Raw genomic sequence first — 19,166 nt, forward strand, 5'->3', positions numbered from 1 at the left:
TCCATCCTAAATATTTTCTATTTCAATATCGCCCCATATTTAGCATCTTCAGATCAATTCCACTCAGTTCATTGGTTTAGTACAATAAAACAAAACATATTTTGCCATTAATTACAAGTTATTAGCAGAGGTGTCAAGTAACGAAGTACAAATACTTCGTTACTGTATTTAAGTACACATTTTAGGTACCTATACTTTACTCCATTACTTATTTTTCTTCCTACTTTTGACTTCTACTCCTTACATTTTCACACAAGTATCTGTACTTTCTATTCCTTACATCTTTAAAACACTTACTCTTGGCTTTGGATTTATGTGTATAAATTTTTATTTGCGCCATCCAATGCAGATCATTGGCTCCATCCACATCTAGTGAAAACTAGTGTGATTGGATGAGTCATATAACGCAAACACTCATTGGTTAGCTAAAGGAAATCAGAAGCAAGGAGGTGTTTTTCAAACTGTAAACACAAATTGTCTATGCCATGCTACAATGTGGGATTCAGAAAAAGATGTTGAAATGTTTAAAAGGTTGGACACAGGCGAGAGCTTATCGGGAGATGGAGACCAACAAAAACTCCCTCATCCATGGCCCTATCTAAAAGAAATTTTGGAAATAGTTGAAAAATTTAGCTTTTAATTCATATAGTGGCATCTGGCTGCTTTTTTTAAAGGTTACTTTACACTTTAAGTAGTTTTTGGAGCACATACTTTTTCCCTTTTACTTGAGTAAAGAGGTCAAGTTGATAAAACTGCCGTATCTATACTTCTACTTAAGTTTCAAAATGACTGAAAATCAATTGAAGTCAACACACGGTCCTCACTACGATGGTGGAACGAGTGTGTGTGATTTTGCATTTCAGAAAAAAAAATAAATAAACTTTTTCCTTCTGTCAATATACTCTATCCAGAGCTCCCCAGGTGGAAAAGTTTTAGTTTCACCAGGTTCAATTCTGTAAAAAAAAAAAAAAAATCTTTAAGGAACCTTTTGCTATCCGATTATTTTCTAATTAATCAAAAAATCAACAGATTAATTGATAAGCAAAATAATTGTTAGTTGAAGACCTTGTATTAACTGTGGAAACATTCATGTAGATTAGCAAGAGAATAATTGATACTTAGGCAGACAAATAAAGTAGAATTTCTCAAAGGACTAAATTCAGAGCAACCACTAAAAATTAGATTTAACCAAGAAATATGCAATAAAATAAACCACAAAAACAATTAAGATTACTTCCAAGGTTATTGATGACTTGAAAATCGTGCTGCAGCTGCTGTTTTCTGTTACAATTTTCAAGTGATCAATAACCTTGGAAGTAATCTTTTAGATTTTGTGTATACAGTACATACGCACGCACCGAGGGAAGGATTGATGCTCAGAGAGCAGACTATACATTGATCACTCAGGGATGCATGAACCAATCAATTTTGCTAAATAGTTAAAAGCTTGAAAACAATTTGATTGATATAGGCCCAGTAAAGTTAAATACAAGGTTTTGCTTTGTCAAGACCTTGTATTTAACTTTAAATTTTTTTCATTTGGATCTAATAGTTTGTGAACGGTGCTTTAGCAATAAACTTCCACAGCTTAAGAGCAACCAGGATCCATTACAATATATTTGGGACCAAACCAGGATGATGAAACCTGAGGAGGAAAAATGATCTTGTTTCAAAAACAAATTTTTATTTACCTTTGAAAAAAAAAAGGATTATAGTTGGAGAACAAGCAACACATATATTGTGAATCCCAAACCCCTGTGTTTGCGGTACAAAAATACACACACATATACAGAAAAAGAAAAAAATAATGAAGACAAAGATTGTAGATGCCAAGAGAAATCCAGCACAACTCTGCTGCATAGGCTTATTCACTCCATCTGGGCCACAACACATATTCAAATGTGGAATGTCTTCTTGATTTTTAGAAGCAAACTGTTTTAGCTTAGGTCACAGTTTCTCTCATTTATTGCTATTATGTCCTAAATCCCAACAAACAGAAGAAATCCTATTGAAAAATAAAACAATAAGAAATACGTTGCATGTTTCACTTGATACTTTATGTACACACAATATTTATTATGACTAGGAATATAATTCAAGTGCTGTTTATAGTTTGAGCATTATTGCAAGTTATAGTGTTCCTCTGATGCATTAGGCTAACCAGAGCTTTAAACATCCATTTCAATCTTAATGCTTTTCTCTGGATTACAGTCCGTCAGCTGGCTGCACGAGGAGGACCACACGTCCACACCTGCATCAGGAGAGTGAGGAGCTTTCTTTATGCCCACAGTAAGAGGAGATGATGCTGTGTAGGTACTAAGAGGGAGAACCGTGGGTTCCATTTTACATCTCTTTGCTTCACTACACAGGTCCAATCGTCTGTCTGTTACGCAACTTTTCCTTTGCTTTTCCAAATCGTTGCCGTGCCCAGAGATTTCAAATTCACTCGGCTCACTTTTAACGGAAAGATGAGGAATGTCTGACTCAGTGCATTTGGGTGAGTTTGGCCTTTTGGACAGATCCAAAGGCGTTTCTCTGTCCTGCGAAGTAAAACCTGTTACTAACTCCAGGGATGGGTTCAGTGAAGATTCAACAGCAGCATTCACACCCAGCAGTTCACTGCTTGACAGTAAAGATGGAGGCCCTTGAGGCAGAGCTTGCATGGCGCCGACTGGTAGTGTCTGAGGGACGCTGGATGGGAGCCGTAGCCCATCGGTTTGTGTTGGACAGACAGGAAGAAAAACGACCAGATTCATACAGGCAGGTGTCTTGTCTTCCAGAGTTAGGGTCCACGTTCCCTCTGACTGTCCGGACTCGGTCGACGCTGTGCTGTGTGGTCTTAGGCTACTGGGACCCTGCTGTTGTGGGTCTTTGTTGGCTACAGAGGTTGTTTTTGCAACTTTCTTTAGAAGTTTCTTTTTCTCTAGAACAGAGCTCTTTGAGGTGTGATGCTTCTTAGGAATACTCTGCAACAAAACACACAAAATCATGAAAAAAAACACATTGGGGAGAAACGACTACGGTACCTGTTTACCTCAGCATTAAGACTGCTAAAACAAAAGACTTGATGAGAACGCTTGATAAAACTGTTGATAAGATTACAAAGGTAAAAGAAAAGAAGGTATTAACTTCTATTAAATTTTCTCATCCATTTGTGTTCAACAAGGGGGCAACTGAAACACATGTCTGAGTCGGCCTCAGCAGACTCCTCCTGATGTGGAGGAAAAGTTGCTCTAGTCCGAGCCTCTCTTGAATGACCGAGCTCCTTGCTCCTCTCTAAGGGAGTGCCCAGCCACCCTGAGGAGAAAGCTAATTTTAGCCGCTTGTATCAGAGATCTAGTTGTTTCTGTCATGACCATGTTTCAGGGTAGAAACATAGACCAACCATTACATCCAGAGCTCTGCCTTTTCGCTCAGCTATTTCTTCACACAACAGTATGATTCAGAGAACACAGCACGACAGTAGCCGCATTGATTCGTCTACCATCTTCTCCTATGTTGTCCCCACACACGTGAAACAAGATCCTTGAACTCCTCCACTTGAGGCAAGAACTCTCCTCCAAAATAAAGAAGGCAAGCCACCATTTTCTCACACTTGGAGGAGCTGATCCTCATCCTAGGTGCTTAAAACTAGGCTGCAAATCGCCACAGTTCTTGCAGTAGGTCTTGGCAGGAGGGAGCCAGGTGACCATGTCCTAAGTCGAAGTTAGCACCTCCCGTCTCCCACTAAAAACACCCAAGTGCAGCTTCCCCCTCTAAAGGATCCAGACGGTTTGCCAGACTTGCTATAAGGCTGACAACGGTCTCTCCAAACTCCTCCCAGTCCCTGCAACCACCCAGGCAGTTGCACCTTTGGCCTTACAATACCTGAAGGGTTCCTCTGGAGCACCTCTGCCTCTACCCACAGGCCACTCCAGAGTAGAAGAGAGTCCAACCTATGTCAAAGAACTGGGTTCCAGAGCAAAGGCTATACCTGAAGGTAAGCCTGACTATTTCTAGCTGGTATGGCTCCACCTCCTTCCCCCAGCAATGCGACATTCCACATGCATAGTGCCACTTTAAGCGTCAGTTGGCAGCCATCATGTTGCAGAGCTGCTATTCAGCATACATTGTTATTAGACATAGAGAGTTCACAGACATAAGTCTCAAGATATTCTTGATAACATTATACTGCCATTAACCAGGATGATGAAAGGTGGCTGGAAATATCAGGAAAAACCCAAACCAGGAGACTGACCTGGCTGCAGAAAAAAAAAAAAGATCATAAAATTATCCAGCCAGTCAACCTACATCTAGACAATTTATGGAAATACCTAGAGAATGGTTTGTAGATGGAGCACGCAGAATTCTAGGATTTAAAAGCACTAAATTAGAGAAATATATTTCTCTAATTTCTTTGCATATTGATTGGACGAGCTGTTATGGACATCTTGTGACAATTCCATGTTACTTTTAGAAATGTGTTTGATATTTTTTGTTTCTGTATTCGTGACTCAGGTTAAATAAAATGCCATGTAGATTTTGCCCTTTTTCCGTTTTAAAAATTATTCTCAACTTCAGCTGTAGAATCTCAAATTAACTTCAGAGACATAAACATCAGTCAGAATATCTGATAAACAATTCAAAGGTCGTACACTTACTGAAGGCGGGGGAGTCTGCCCGCAGGTTTTGAGGTGGATGTCGTAGTTTTGCTGGTGAGGGAAGCCCAGCCCACAGCTCTGACAGAAGCAGGGCGACTGCCCGGCATGACCGCCCATGTGAGACATCAACAGCAATGCAGAGCGGAAGCCCTTTCCGCACTCTGCACACTTCAGCACCCTCTGGTGAGCACCCGCATGCTTCTTCAGCTCGTCTGAAGTGTCAAACCTCTGGCCGCACTCCAAGCAACGGATTTCATCTATTTTCTGGTTGACTTCCTGATTGCCCCAGCAGCCTGTGTCTTTTTTGTGCCGTTGGAAGTCCTCCTGACTGGAGAACTCTCTCAGGCATGCAACACAGTGGATGCGCTTAGGGTCACACTTATGTTGCCGGTACAGCTTGGCTAGGCGGAAGTGGCAGCGGCAGCGTATGCAGGTGTAAGGCAGCAAACCGAGGTGGGAGAAGCTGTGCTTCAGCAGAATGTTCTTTTTGAGAAAGGTTTCCCCACAGTCGATGCACTTAAAGGTGCGAAGGCACCCCTTTTTCCTATGTCGTGCCAGGGATTTTTCTGTGCGGAAGCTGCGGCGGCACGTTTCGCATATGATGTTCACCATGCACTTGTGCAACTGCACGTGGTTCTCGCACTCCTTCAGCGAGGCAAACACGCGTTTGCAGAGGTCACACTCGTAAAACTCCTCCTCAAAGTGTGTTCTGGACAGGTGGCGCTTCAGGTCCTCCTGAGAGGTGAAGCCAGTCAGACAGATGCGACACCAGTGCCGCGCCACCTTGGACTTGGCGTGCGTGCGCAGGTGGAGCCGGTAGTTGTAGATCTGACAGAAGCGCTTTCCACATTCGGCGCAGCAGTACGGACGTGCTCCTGTGTGCAGGTTCATGTGGTCCTGGAGCTTAAACTTGGAGGGCAGTTGGAGGCCACAGACACTGCAGCGGTAGTCACCAGAATTACTCTGCTCTGTAGCGGAAATACAAAGAAGAAAGTAGCCGATGTGGTCAGATATAGATTATTAGCCAACAAATCATTCTACCTTTGACCTTAATAGGTCAAGATTTTTATACTCCCCAGTATACTCAGCAGAGGTTCCTGTTGCTTCTTGTCAATATTCTTTTTTCATGCAGCTTGTAAGAAAACAATTGTGATTGATTTTGCATGGGAGTTTCTAAGCAGAACAATCTAACATTATTTTTCCTTTTAGGTTGGACATTCGCCCCTTATTTCAGGTGTGTGAAAGCATCAACATTTGAATCAATGCTTCTTTCCAAGTCTTCCTTCAATCAATCCTAAAAGGCTTCCTCTGCCATTGTGTTTACTTTCAAGGGTGTGATGTAAGGTAGAGATGATTGGACCTTCTATGAGTTCAGCAGCTGAGCTTCTTGCAAAGTATAAATACTTTTCTTGCTCTTGCCACCTTGAGAACAAGAACAAATTTCTTGCTTCTCATGCAGTATGTAACCTGCTGAGGATAGGACGACCTTTGGAAGAAATTTGAGGAGCTAGAAAAGCGTTAGATAAACCAGACTGCTCTGAAGATTGCAAACATGTGGCTCTTGGAGGTTTTACACCCAATGCATTTTGAGAATCAGTGCCATCAATACATGCAAAGTCTATAAGGGAAGCACGCCAAGACACATGGTGAGGTCCTGCAGCACGTTTAGGGTGTTCAAGCGACGAGCACTTGACAAATGGCAGATGCAAGATTTGAGAAATCGGAACTTCTGCAGCCAATCAGAGGAGCTGGAGACAGACACTGCATCCACTCCATGATTCTACTCAGTGATCCATCATCCATTCAGAGCTGTCTGAAGCAGAGCATAAAACTGTGAAAAATGGAATATATATATATATATATAAACAGAGGGCAAGGAGAATCTTTGTTTTTTTGTGTAACGAAAGTAATTTCAATCAGGGATTATTAAGGTATTTCTGATTCTGATTAATGTACAACAAAAAATTATTGTGACTGTTTTCAAGCTTTTGCTGATATAAGCAAGTTTGGTTATTACATGCAAAAACTAGTAGATTACCTATTCCCAAATATTAAGGAAATCAGGGTGACATAAATGAACAAAGCCCTGGTTTTAAAGAGAGTCTCCTTTTAAACCAGTATTACAGGATCATACATTATTACAACATTCATTTCAGACCTTCCTGTAACCTGGAGGATTTTGGCTGCTTCACTTTAAATGTACAACTTTAACTCCTAAAGGGATAAAGAGCTTAAAACTATACAAACAGATTAGGAGCTGAACACAAATCAACAGCTGCATCTCTTAATGATCCTTATGATTAACTGAATGTTATAGCAGTGGCATGTATACAGATTTCAAAATAAAACTGGATATCAGCTCCTGTAATCAAAGACAGAGCAGGGCACCTCTGTTGCACCAGAACTGGAGTGAAACCGTTTTGTTTTTAAACCTGTTTAGACCTGCCCTCTCCTGGAAGGCTGAGGAGCTTCAGCTGCATCTATCCAGCCTTACCGTTGCTTAAATCCTCCTCGTCCTCTTCATCTTCCTCCTCATCAAAGTCGTCTTCCTCAAACACCTCGGACACATCGCTGTCCTCCGACTCATCGTCCCCCTCCTGCTGATCCCCCTGTGGTGGATAAACTCCATCTTTCCCCGCCTCAGTGCCCGTGGATTCAGTGGATCCTGGTGGAGGGTCGCCGGTCCCGTTAACGGCTTTGGCTCCGTTTCTGAGCCCCCCCCTCTGCTTCACGGCTGCCATGGAAACAGCCGAGCGTAGCAGAGACTTATCTGATCGGATTCGTCCCAATGAGGAGTTCTCCTCAGAGGTAACATCTAGAAATCCCGATTCTACCAGCAGGGTGTCACGCGTGGAGTCGGTGGACATAGCTGCGGAGAGAGACGTTTGATTATTCATTATAAACAAAGGGCGGGTTATTTTTAATTTAACTCACGAGTTTGTATCTAATCTCACATTTAATGCGATTTATCTGGGTGTAGACGCCTCGGGCGCTTACTGGTTATAATGCTGGTTTTATTTTCGACGGAAATTCCTGTTTGACACACCTTTCTGCTCACCTGGCAGCTTGTTGACAACCGTTACCCGCGATGCTCGCTCTCTGTAAACCACCGCAAATCACACACGAACCGTAGAGGCTGGAAAAGCAGAAAACAATGAGGCGAACCGACATAAAACCGAAGCGATCACAACTAATGAGGCTGCAGGCTGCTCTCACCTGGCTCCATGAGAAACCGCGACCAGAACAACAAAGGCGAGCGAAGCAGAAACAGAGGAAAGCTGCCAGGGCGCCCTCTGGTGCACCTGGTGGCATGGAGTGGTATTACAGTTAATTTAAGCAACCGAGATCTGTCATGCCTCAACGGAATTTTAACACAGTAATAGTCTCGTACAAGGGCGTAGGTTTGATTTGAACTTTGGTAGGGACACTATTGGTCTGATCTCATTGGTGCTTTTTTATGCTTGACGTGAAAATCAGGGTGTATTTCATTTAAATTTAAATTTCTTGCTACATTAATACAAATTGTATAAGCACTACACACACTAGATGCTGTTTATCAATGTTTGAAGCATTACTGGCTCTAATGATTGTGGAATTAGGACCATTTTCCACTTTGAAAAGGTTTGCATTTGAAATTACCAGCAACTAAGACAGCAGGTACATCTGTGCCTATTTAACCAAAAATAGTCTAAATAGGTCTGCTTAGTGGGGCAGTGGGTAACACTGCTGCCTTGCAGCAAGAAGGTCCTAGGTTCAATTCAGGGCCCAGGGTCTTTCTACATGGAGTTTGTGGGTTCTCTCTGGGTACTCCAGCTTCATATCCACCATCAATAATGATAACCTCTACCTTAAATTAAAAAAAAGTTTAAATAATCCCACTCTTAAAAAAAATATATAAAAAAAGCTTCCAATTGTAAAATTATAACACTGTCTATCACCTACTAGGGTTGCTCAGTGGCGCAGTGGGTAGCACTGCTGCAATCCCTGGGGTCTTTCTGCATGGAGTTTGCATGTTCTCCCTGATCATTCGTGGGTTCTCTCTGGGTGCTCCGGCTTCCTCCCACAGTCAAAAAACATGACTGTTAGGTTAAATTCTCCAAATTTCCCTTAAGTGTGAGTGTGTGCATGAATGGTTGTGTGTCTCTGTGTTGCCCTGCGATGGACTGGCAACCTGTCCAGGGTGTACCCCGCCTCTCGCCCATTGACAGCTGGAGTTAGGCACCAGCACCCCTCGTGACCCCACTTGGGATTAAGCGTGTTAGAAGATGGATGGATGGATTTATATATAATTGTGCAGAGATAAACAAAGGTAAAAACCACTCTTATCTTTTAAATGTTCTCTTTGTATCATTAAACAAAGCAAAATAATAGATTTAAGGGATGCCGAATGAATTTATTTTATTTACATGAGCACTGGAACTGACACTGAGCATTTAGAACATTCACTCTACAAGTTGTACATCTAGGCTGTAGTTACTCTGTTTAACCCATTTCATGTATTTTATTTAGGGCTGAAACAATTAATCAGATTAATCGATTAATCAAATAATGTCAACAAATTTAGTAATCGATTAATCGTTAACTGGAGTATAGAGACTCTAAAACATGTCTTAAGCTCACAGTGCGACCCACCTAGAGCAGGAATTATAACAAAGTTGTAAAAAAATATATACATATATATACATTTTGCATTTTAGATAAAAACATGTTTTTGTCTGTCAATATTCTCCATCCAGAAGTCCTCTACTGCTGCAACAATGCTGTATTGTAAGTTATAAACATGTTATTCACATCTAATTGTTAGTAGGGACAAGTAGGTCGGTCCAAAATTTTGGTAGAGACATGTCCCTATGGTCCCTATGCCAACCCACGCCCATGGTATCGTATACAGTCATTGGAAATAATGCAGCTGTTAAAATAAAAAAATCAGGCTTTAAATTTAGGTCCAAAAAAATACTATTATATCTTTTGGGGATTTTATGCGATAGAAGAATGGAAGAGATTCCTGCATGTCTATGTCCAACAGTGGGAAAATTTTCTGTGAAAAACAAACATATTTTTATTTCACTAAACAAGTATGAAAATGCTAATCCAACACAGGAATGAAAGATTCAAACAGATTGCCAACAAAATGCCTTTTGTGGCAATTACAGCTTCAAGATGCCTCAGCTTGGCTTTTGCCATCAACACTTTTGATCTTAGAGTTAAGCCTGTTTTTCAGTACTTAGTCTTGTTTCTTCTTAGTCATGGCCTCAGTTTTGAAAGCTTGGAATACTGTTTAATGATCCAATCCTGCAATAAAACACCCCATAAAGGTTAAGAACGGCTAGAAAAGGCTGTTCCAGCAAAAAAATCTGTGAGAATACTAATCTGCTTAATGAGAGCACCAGAAGACACCCTTGAAACTCAAAAAAGGAGAAAAATTGACAATAATTAGTTGAGAACACAACTAACAGTTGGAGGCAGAAAAATGCAGATGCCGAAAAAAAGGAAAGATTATTAAAAATGTAACCAAAATGAACCTGTAATTTAGAAGTGTTAAACTGAATACATTTACTGACATATAAAAGAAAATTACTATAAATGGTTACATTTAATAAGCAGAGAATAAATAACCATATACATCTTTACAAATTTACTATTAATTACTAATGAGTAGTAACACTTATCTTGGCTAAAATAATATCAGCATGCATGCTCTCATTATCATCCCCTAAGTCATAACTGGCTGAATGATGGTGTCAGAATATTTGGACCCAGATTATTTCAAAAATACTTTGACTGGCATCTTCTTTATACCCGGTAATTGTCAATCAGAAGCATCAAGATGTCAACAAGTTAACTTGGGTCAGAAAATCAATTCATTAGATAAACAAGTGGAAACTGACATGTAAATTGTTTGCAGCATCTTTGACATTGCTTTGTTTAGATAATCCACAAATACAAGAAAACGAATCCAACAATGGAGAAAAACACTCAATTATTACATAGGAGGCAGTGGATATGACAGCAAAGTATGATCCAGGTGTTTTCACTCGATGAGCAGTGGATGATTGATCTATTGTCAAATATAGAGATTAAGGTCATTCAAAGGAATGTTAGTCCTTTGCATTTTCATCTAAATAATTTAATAGAAATCTAATATACTAAAAGAAAAAAGAACATTATGAAGAAAAAAAAAACTTGATAACATTAACCCAGAAAAGTGCGTACTAGTTAGATTTTGATCAGTTGGTCTGAAATGGGCTAATAAAACCAATCCGGGCAAAATCCTCGAATTACACCAGAAAAAAACAAAAGATTAACCTGATGATAATCTAGATGGATAAATAGGACTTTAACATGTGTGAGTGGACTAAAAGTCCTGTTTTAACCACTTATTGTAGAAATTTCTGTATCTGTAATGACTGAAATAACTAGTCCAGGTTTGACTGTCCATAATAATGGGTTTTAAATCCATCAAATCAAACTTTTTACTTTTCATACATGCAACACTTTTGATTGCATTTATTACAGAAGTTAATATGAAAATAATGCCATAGGGCTTTTTATTATTACAAAAATCACTTCTAATTAGAGTAAAATCATTAATCTAAAGCTTAAATATGCTTAATAGCTAATATTTGAACTAGCAACAGCTAAACATGATCGTATCATCAAAAGAAACACTAAAATGACTTCAGTTTGAACTCAGTTGTAAATCAGAATCCAAATGCCCATCATCAATATTGTATCACTCAGTACCAGCAGAAGCCATTTCCATGTGATGCAATTTAAGTCTTTTTTGTGTGTGTGAAAAAAAAGGCTTTTATTAACTCAAAGCTCTTGTTCAATTAGAAATCTTTTAAAAAATTGGTTTTACTACTTTTTTGTCCAGACTACAAATCTTCCAAATGTGTTTAAGTTTCATCATCAGCATCTGGAAGCTACTTCTCCACTTAAACCCCAATAGAAGCAGCCGTCTATAGAGATGTCTATAACTATGTAGTAATTGCACTTCATTTGAAGATTTTTTCGTTTTCTCTTTTAATCAGCCGTACTTTAGAACAGAAAAAGTAAGACACAAATCTAAGCGTTTCATTGGTGGCTTCCCTTTGGGACAGCCTGTTTATTATATTTCTGCAGTGTCCAGACACAGTGAGGAGACACCAAGTGAATAACATGATATACACAGTTTCTTAAGGGAATCTAGCACTTTTAAGACAAGAAATATTACTTAAGAAGTTAAAAAAAACAATGTAGAAATTTTCAGTAAAAGAAAAAATCTGGATTACAAAGGATATTTTCTGCCTGCAAACCCTCCGGATTAGATCTGGAGGGTTTGTCTACCATTCCTTCCTGGTGAAACGGAAGAGTCAAAATTAAAATGGAAACTGTACATAACACATTACAATCCGTCAGATGTTCAGACATTATCTCTACAAGGCATCTAATTAATTATTTAAAGTATGTATTTATATCTGTTGGGGAGGGCATCAAGAATAAAAAAAAAGAAATATTACAAACCAAAACTCTCACAAAGTGAGTAAATCAAATGAAAATACCAAATAAATTCAAAGAACACACTTTAAACTAAAATAAAAATCATTCAAAAAGTGGATAAAACTTTTTTTTTTTTTAATACAACTGAACTGTTTTAATGACAAACAGGGCAACAGATGCTTAAAACCTGGTTAGTCAACTTATGAGATGTGTCATAATTGAGCAGCTCCTGAACAAACTCAGCTAAAAATAATAACCGACTAAAACCTGATGCTGCAAACCGCTACTAGTTCATTTAAAACATCATCTTGAAACTGATGTTGCCCAAATTTAAAAGAAAGGGAAAAATTCAGGACTAATTGACTGAAAAACCACATTTCCCACAGGGTACAGCCCGCCTAAATTATCTATTGGCGCCTGACTTTTCAGGCATCTCGTCCAGGTGGATTTTCTGGTGAGCCTGCAAGGAGCGCATCCGGCTGAAGCTCTTCCCGCAGGTGGGACAGGCTAAACGGCCGACGGCGTGAGCCCGCGACATGTGGGCTTCCAGCTGTTCAGGACGGGCAAAGCTCTCTTCACATTCTTCACAAGGATGGGCTTTCCGTGGGGTGTGTTTCTCCTTCTTGTGCGCACGGAGCTGACTCAAGCCGGGGAACGTGAGGTCACAATCTGTACAGGGGATCTGAAGGACCGGTTCTTCTTTTGGTTTCTTCTCCTTTGCTGCATCCTGACCGTCATCCTCTGAACCTTTTTTATCTTCTGCTTCCGACGCTGCTGCTTTAGAAGGACGGCCACGCTTCGCGCCGCCTGCTTTTCCTTTGTCTTCTCCCGCTGCAGCCTCAGCTGTGCCGCCTGCCTTCGTTGCTGCTTCTGAAACTTCGTCTTCTTCCTTCTTTTTCCGCTTTCCCTTTTTCTCAGAACCCGCTGGGTCTTCAGCTTTGGCGGGGCGGCCCCGTTTCTTGATGGGGGAAGCACTGCCGTTGCACTGTTGGCCTTCGGGGTACTTTTCCTGGTGTGCCTGCAGCTCCGACTCGGCTTCAAATCCCTGTCCGCACTTCTTACAGCGATGTGGTTTTGATGGATCCTCTGGATGTTCTGCACTCTCATCTGGGCGCGGATGCTGGGTCAGGCGGTGGGCACGCAGGAGTCCAGGACTACGAAAGCCTTGGCCACAATCTTTACAGAACAGCAGTTTCTCTCGACACATCTGTCTTCTGTGAGTCGTGACCTAGAAAGGATCAAATTAGAAACATTTTAGTTCTGAGCGTAATTTCTATATGTTTTATCACGTCATAACCACAAGCTTCAGTGTGTTTCGAAGTGTTTTTGCCCACAGACCTAAGCCTGACTTTATTGGAGAAGGCTGGGGTTGTTTAAAAATAGGTTATTAACACTGAAGGCGAAAATCTAAACAAAATAGAAGGAATTCTTCTGTTGAACAAAGGATAATCATTTGTTCATTATTATTTAACATTTTGTGCATTGCAGCTGTTCTTTTTTTTAAGCAGATCTGCTTAAGGCAGGGAAATTGTAAATGTTTTGCAATAAACTAACAAGCTAACTTTTAAAGATTGCAGGTTACAGCTTCGGTTTTACCAGAGTTTAGATAAATATGCAAAAAAATCAGTTTCTGAATCAAAATATTATTGTATATGAACTATTTAGGCTCATTGGGTCGTGTTTGTGAGAACATTTTTTTTCCGTATCTAAAACGGACACGGACAAGTGATGTCACGTCGGGGAGTTGGCTAAGCTTCGCAGCACTTAACGCTGACCTGGTGACCTTCCCACTTTCTCTACTCTTGCGTCCTGTCTGCCTACTTTCAAAAATAACTGATGAGAACAAGCATGTTGCTATGTTTGCAAACGGGTAAGCTTGAAACTTTAAAAAGTTTACGAAAACTCATCGAAGGCCTGATAACTATAGGATTATTGTGGAGGCTTTTTTTGTTCATGAGGCGTCATGAAGCATTTAAACACATTTGCAAACTATATTGATATTGCATCGCTACTGTGTCACTGAATACTGACACCTGCTGGACATTTAAAATCCCTACATGCAGCCCCTTTGACAGACTAAACTGAGACCGATTTGATGACCTATAATATGATTTAAGCCCTTGTTTGCTATAATGTATTATTTCATATTTATAGTTGGAATTGAAAATATCTTTGATATTTTTTAGATGGAATCCATAAATGTGCACATACAATGGGAAAATTTAAGTGAACATGTGAATAAAGATGTTTGTGGACTAGGATTTATTAATTTTTTTTTTTCAACATAACTGGTAAGGAGTTAGTGAATTTGGGGAAAATTAAGAGAGGGGAAAAAAGGGAAAACCACAGAGAGCAATCTCCAGCTTCTTCAAGAGCAATGAGGCAATTAATGTTGTGACTTGCATAAACTTTTGTTAAAGATGATCAACATTGAATTAGAAATCACTGATTTTAACCTGGAATTACTGTGAATCTCCAGCATTAATTTAAAGTAGGGTATCAATGTAGAACTCTTTCTTTCTTATTGTTATTTCAATATGTACTGGATACATTTTTTTGTGTGTTTGAAAGAATTTAATTCCAACTCTGAGAGTTAAGAATTCCAAGAACAGCAGGGATTATAATCCAAATTAGCCACTCCGTCTCTATTGTTCCCTACCAGGAAGGACAATTGTCATTTAACCCTACGAAGCTTGCGTCACTGCACAAAGCCTTAAGTCCTGGTGCACCAAGGTTTACACCCTATGAAATATTCCTAGCTAAAAGCCTGGACGTCATTCTAAGAGATTTTGCACGGCGATCCTTTTGCAGAACTTGAAAACAGAACACAGGGCAAAATCTCTAGTGCTAAACAGTGAGAAACACCAGCCACTGTTAGGACCATTCCTGCTGCTTTTCTCTTCATTTTAAGTTTTACTCCAGCATTCATATTGATCCCAATCAGACATCTTCTTAGCTAGTGCGTGAGGGATCTCCTGTTTATTGAGCCGACTGGTCCTATAAGATTTACATCAGGACTGGAATTCCAGTGGTATCTCAGTTCTGCCGCCTCTCTGCCATCTTGGCTGCAGCATGATCTTGTAATTAATCATCATCTAAATCGTCCCCCAAATTAAAGAAAAAATGAATTAACATAAAAAGTTAATGAAAATTATTTATTTGTTTCTCCATTGGATAAAATGCCATTGAAACCCATTTATGTTTGTAAGTTTGGAAAAAATAAAAAATAAATCAAGGGATAATAATATGGGATAATTTCCTTTTTTAAACAGAAACTTCCTTTCAAATGTTGTCGACTATCATGTTGAGGAGAGTGATTTTAAATAAAGTTTCTTACCTCAGAGAACGTTTTGAAGCTCTCCTTGCAGTAAGCACATTTAAAAGGCTTGTCATCATTGCTGTGCGTCGGCTGATGCTGCGTTAGTTCCTCAGACGAATGAAAGGTGCGGTCACACACGTAGCACGTAAACAGCGTGTTGCCCTGAGTAGAGAAAACATACAAAACAACTGAACTTCCTTTCATTCCCCACAGACAAACAAATATGTCCCTAAATAGATTGAAAAAAAGATTCAACTTGAATAAAATGTATAATAGAATTCAAAGTTTCAAACACTGGCAAATATAAACTCAAATATACATTTCAAAAGAGCTTCAAATAAATGACAAACCAATGAGACCATCTGCCTTTCTCATTCAAAAGCAATTATGATAAATACATCATTTTCCTTTTAGTTATTTAAAAAAAATTCAATGTCATAACAATAATGAATTATCACTTAAAAGGTGCAGTAGGAGATATTTTCTGATGCATTTCTTTACCATGTGGCCTAAAGATCTCCCCACAGCTGCTTAGCAAGCAGTGAAATAGAAGGTCTGGAAGTGAAACTAAAATGGTCCCAGCTACAGTCAGAAATCAATGAGTAACCTCAACCAATCACAAACAACGGTCCGTTCTACAACAACAGTCTCTGGCCAGGTTGCTTCCTCCGACTTCCCCGGAGTTTGAGGAGAGCAGGTGCAATATTATTATTAAACTCGTAGGAGCAAAAGACTCAGAAATTACGATTAATTCAACATGACCTAATTAAAAACTCACCATCAACGTTTCTGCCAAAACATTTATTTTCATTGTGGGTCTTTGTTATAGGGATAATTGGGATCATACAAAATTTGTTTGTTCCCTACTTCCAAATTCAGCATCTCCTCATCAACAAAAGGTTGTAAGATGTACTCGTGAAAGTTGTTGTGACTGGATTTGATAAAACTTTTAAGCCTCTCTGTATAAAATAAATATTTTGATTGAGATGCATAATTTGCTCCCTAGTATGCTGAAATACCAATAGTTTACATCCAATAATTTAAATAAACGGTGTTAGTTTTGGGAATATATAAGAATTATGCTCTTATTTCCAGTTACTGATCTGTTGTTAAAATATTTTAATTTGACAAACCAGATCTTCTTGCCGTTCTTTTTCCTGTTAGGTGCAATTACAATAGCGGATCCTAACCTGGCCGGACCGGAGCAAAAAAGTAGCTCGGCTCCATATTTTGACGGTGAAGGACGGAGAAGCGGTACATGGACGGTGATGTGCGGAGGAGTAGCGGTGGATGTGGAACAGTTCTCCTCGATTAACATGACTTCACAAGTGCTCCGAATGACGTACGTAAGCGGAGCGGTGACAGAGGATGTGGAATTTGGGGGTCAATCACACGTACCTGCTGAAGCTGCTGTTTGTATTCCTCCCTGTGACTCTTCTTCATGTGTCTCTCCTTTGCTTTGGCATTGCAGAAGGTAATGAAGCACTGGAAGCACTGCAGGTTCTCATGCTGGTCTGAAAGAGAACAGAGACGAGATTAGGGTTGTGTTTGTGCTTAAAAACTCAGATCAAACTGCGCCTCTTTACTTACAGGGCTGGATGGAGGGAGCAGGAGGTCCATTCTGAATGCTGGGTTTGTATGGCTCTGTTGGCTTTTGAGGGGGAGCTTCTGGTGGCGGATCTGGCAACCCTCTTCCCATCACTATCTCCTCTATGTTCAAAATGTCTGAGTCCATCCTACTGCTGCGATACAACCTTTCTGGGTTAAAATAACATAAAAAGAAATAAATATTTCAAAAACAATAAATAAGCTGACTTACATTATCACGATATTAACTGTAAGATAAGTTTTGAATATAAAAAAACGGCAAAATAATTAAATTGAGATTATATTAATCAATTAAAACCCAAAATAATAAGTCTAAAAAGATTCTAAAACACTTATAATCCGATATTTAGCATCAAAATCGGACTGCCTGTGAGTTGTACCTGACGTTGAACGTAAGGCTAAGGCCACGCGCTATGCTAGCTAGCTAGCTTCATGCAGCTGTACCGTTCTGTTATATATAGAAACATATGTTTTCAAATATTTCCTATTATATCCTAGCTATTAAAATGATTCAGCTCGTTCATCGGTTAACTTCGCTTTAACGTGAGCTGTCTGGTTTAAGCTCATGATGGAAACAAAGTGGTATGACTAGTTGAGCGGGTTAACGGCAGCTAGTTAATGCTAACGCTACTTCTGCCATTCAAAAAAAAGAACCGCAGACTTCGCGTCCATCCGAGCGCTTAGTTTCTACTTATGTTTACACGCCGATTACACGCAAATCGCCATTTGAAAGTATAATATTAGAATACAGCGAAGTTATACAAATATATGAACAAGATAATTATGCTAAAAACAACAGGACGTTACCTCGAGCCGCTCTTTCAGGCTAGTTTGAGTTGACCCTAGAATTACAGGAGATAGATCGCGCACTTCCTGCTGAGGCTTGTCGGTGGTGATGGGGACAGTCAAGATGGCCGCCGCCCAGACCCTTCAATGTGGTCACTGTTTGATTACTATTAAATAAATCCTCAAAACACAAATTACTGGAAAGTTCCGGTTTATATAGCTTTAGGCCGTTTTTTCTATGCCTGTAGAGACCAAATTGGATCGCACATCACTGATTTAAAACAAATACATATTTTGTGCAGAGCAGCAGTAAATTCCTTCTATATATATTCTATTAAAACATATTAGTGTAGCTACTATACTGAATTGTAAATGGAACAAATGCACAAGGAAATATGTTTTGCCTAGATTTTGGGAAAACTGCAAATTTACACAAATTTGTCTCTATGTTATGCTTATCTATGGCTGATCTTAGTCACGTGACCAAACAAATAAAAAAGTAGGGTTATTTGATTTTTTTTAAATTTATATGCAAAACTATCAATACACAGTACTGCTTACATTTATTTTTCAGATAGTTTAGATGATTGCTGATGCTTACAAATAATTTAAACTTTAAAGTAAAATGTTGGATTGACTTGTTTTGAATTTTTACAATGGCAACAAGTGTCTTTTTTATGTATATTGTAAAACAAGAGCAACTTTCTTGTCCTGTCATATTTTTACGGAAGACGAATAGGGCCACTGAAGGAAAAAAAAGTAAACTGATTTTTAAATATTTCAGTTTAATATGGGGAAAAAAGTCAGAATTCTGACTTTTTTTCTCAGAATTCTGACTTTAATCTCAGAATTTTGGATCTTAATGTAGATGGGCAAAATGAAGGAAGAGATGTGGGAGCACTCAGCTACACTGACAAAGACATTAGTTATTTGAAAAGAACAGTAACACATTGGTGGAAAATTAGTGGAATTAGGCGACTTTTTAAGTGCCCAATGGGTCCCTGGGGATGCCATTTCATTCATGGAAGAGCAGAAGGTGATTAAAACAAGAGAGCTGGTTTAGTCTCTAAAACAGACATGGCTACGGCTTGATGCTAAAATGTTTGTTAGTGATCAGAATTCAAAGATTATAGTCAGAATTCTGAGATTTTAGTCATAATTCTGAATTTTTTCTCAGAATTCTAACTTTTTTTCTCAGAATTCTGACTGTAATATCAGAATTCTGAGAAAAAAGTTAGAATTCTGAGAAAAAACTCGGAATTCTGGGAAAAAAGTCAGAATTCTGAGATTAAAGTCAGGATTCTACAAACCAGTTAACTTTTTAAAAAAAA

General features: G+C 39.2%; 2 protein-coding genes across 5 annotated transcripts; both read right to left on the reverse strand.

Moving 5' to 3' along the window:
- Nucleotides 1–1,839: 1,839 nt before the first annotated feature.
- On the reverse strand, nucleotides 1,840–7,948 carry wu:fe05a04 (zinc finger protein 628). Of its 3 annotated transcripts, none has more exons than XM_038285477.1 (5): nucleotides 7,857–7,948; nucleotides 7,595–7,776; nucleotides 7,135–7,509; nucleotides 4,641–5,608; nucleotides 1,840–2,966 (listed from the first exon to the last, which is right to left on the reverse strand). In XM_038285477.1, exons 3-5 carry the CDS (start codon nucleotides 7,505–7,507, stop codon nucleotides 2,169–2,171), a joined length of 2,139 nt encoding a protein of 712 aa, XP_038141405.1. In that variant the 5' UTR covers nucleotides 7,508–7,509; nucleotides 7,595–7,776; nucleotides 7,857–7,948; the 3' UTR covers nucleotides 1,840–2,168. The 3 variants fall into 3 exon arrangements, with proteins under 3 accessions (XP_038141405.1, XP_038141403.1, XP_038141404.1); XM_038285475.1 differs by having other exon boundaries at nucleotides 7,699–7,776; nucleotides 7,857–7,947; XM_038285476.1 differs by having other exon boundaries at nucleotides 7,687–7,776; nucleotides 7,857–7,947.
- A 3,761-nt stretch (nucleotides 7,949–11,709) lies between these two features.
- Nucleotides 11,710–18,010, reverse strand: znf576.2 (zinc finger protein 576, tandem duplicate 2). 2 transcript variants are annotated; one of them, XM_038285499.1, is made up of 5 exons: nucleotides 17,857–18,010; nucleotides 17,032–17,199; nucleotides 16,840–16,955; nucleotides 15,460–15,603; nucleotides 11,710–13,350 (listed from the first exon to the last, which is right to left on the reverse strand). In XM_038285499.1, the coding sequence occupies exons 2-5, from the start codon at nucleotides 17,174–17,176 to the stop codon at nucleotides 12,526–12,528; spliced, it is 1,230 nt and encodes a 409-aa protein (XP_038141427.1). In that variant the 5' UTR covers nucleotides 17,177–17,199; nucleotides 17,857–18,010; the 3' UTR covers nucleotides 11,710–12,525. The 2 variants fall into 2 exon arrangements, with proteins under 2 accessions (XP_038141427.1, XP_038141429.1); XM_038285501.1 differs by having other exon boundaries at nucleotides 17,032–17,195; nucleotides 17,857–17,951.
- Nucleotides 18,011–19,166: the final 1,156 nt, after the last annotated feature.

Source organism: Cyprinodon tularosa, unplaced genomic scaffold, assembly GCF_016077235.1.
Source record: "Cyprinodon tularosa strain WSP-4 unplaced genomic scaffold, ASM1607723v1 ctg210, whole genome shotgun sequence".
In the NCBI taxonomy this organism is placed as follows: Eukaryota; Metazoa; Chordata; class Actinopteri; order Cyprinodontiformes; family Cyprinodontidae; genus Cyprinodon; species Cyprinodon tularosa.

Coding starts and splice junctions, on each gene's coding strand:
- wu:fe05a04 (XM_038285477.1), bottom strand. CDS start 7,507: ATGTCCACCGACTCCACGCGTGACACCCTGCTGGTAGAATCGGGATTT. Junction 5,609..7,134: donor CGAGGAGGATTTAAGCAACG/GTAAGGCTGGAT, acceptor TTTCCGCTACAG/AGCAGAGTAATTCTGGTGAC. Junction 2,967..4,640: donor GGCAGACTCCCCCGCCTTCA/GTAAGTGTACGA, acceptor GTTTTGTTGCAG/AGTATTCCTAAGAAGCATCA.
- znf576.2 (XM_038285499.1), bottom strand. CDS start 17,176: ATGGACTCAGACATTTTGAACATAGAGGAGATAGTGATGGGAAGAGGG. Junction 15,604..16,839: donor ACAAACAGCAGCTTCAGCAG/GTACGTGTGATT, acceptor TTCTCTACTCAG/GGCAACACGCTGTTTACGTG. Junction 13,351..15,459: donor GCTTCAAAACGTTCTCTGAG/GTAAGAAACTTT, acceptor GATCCTTTCTAG/GTCACGACTCACAGAAGACA.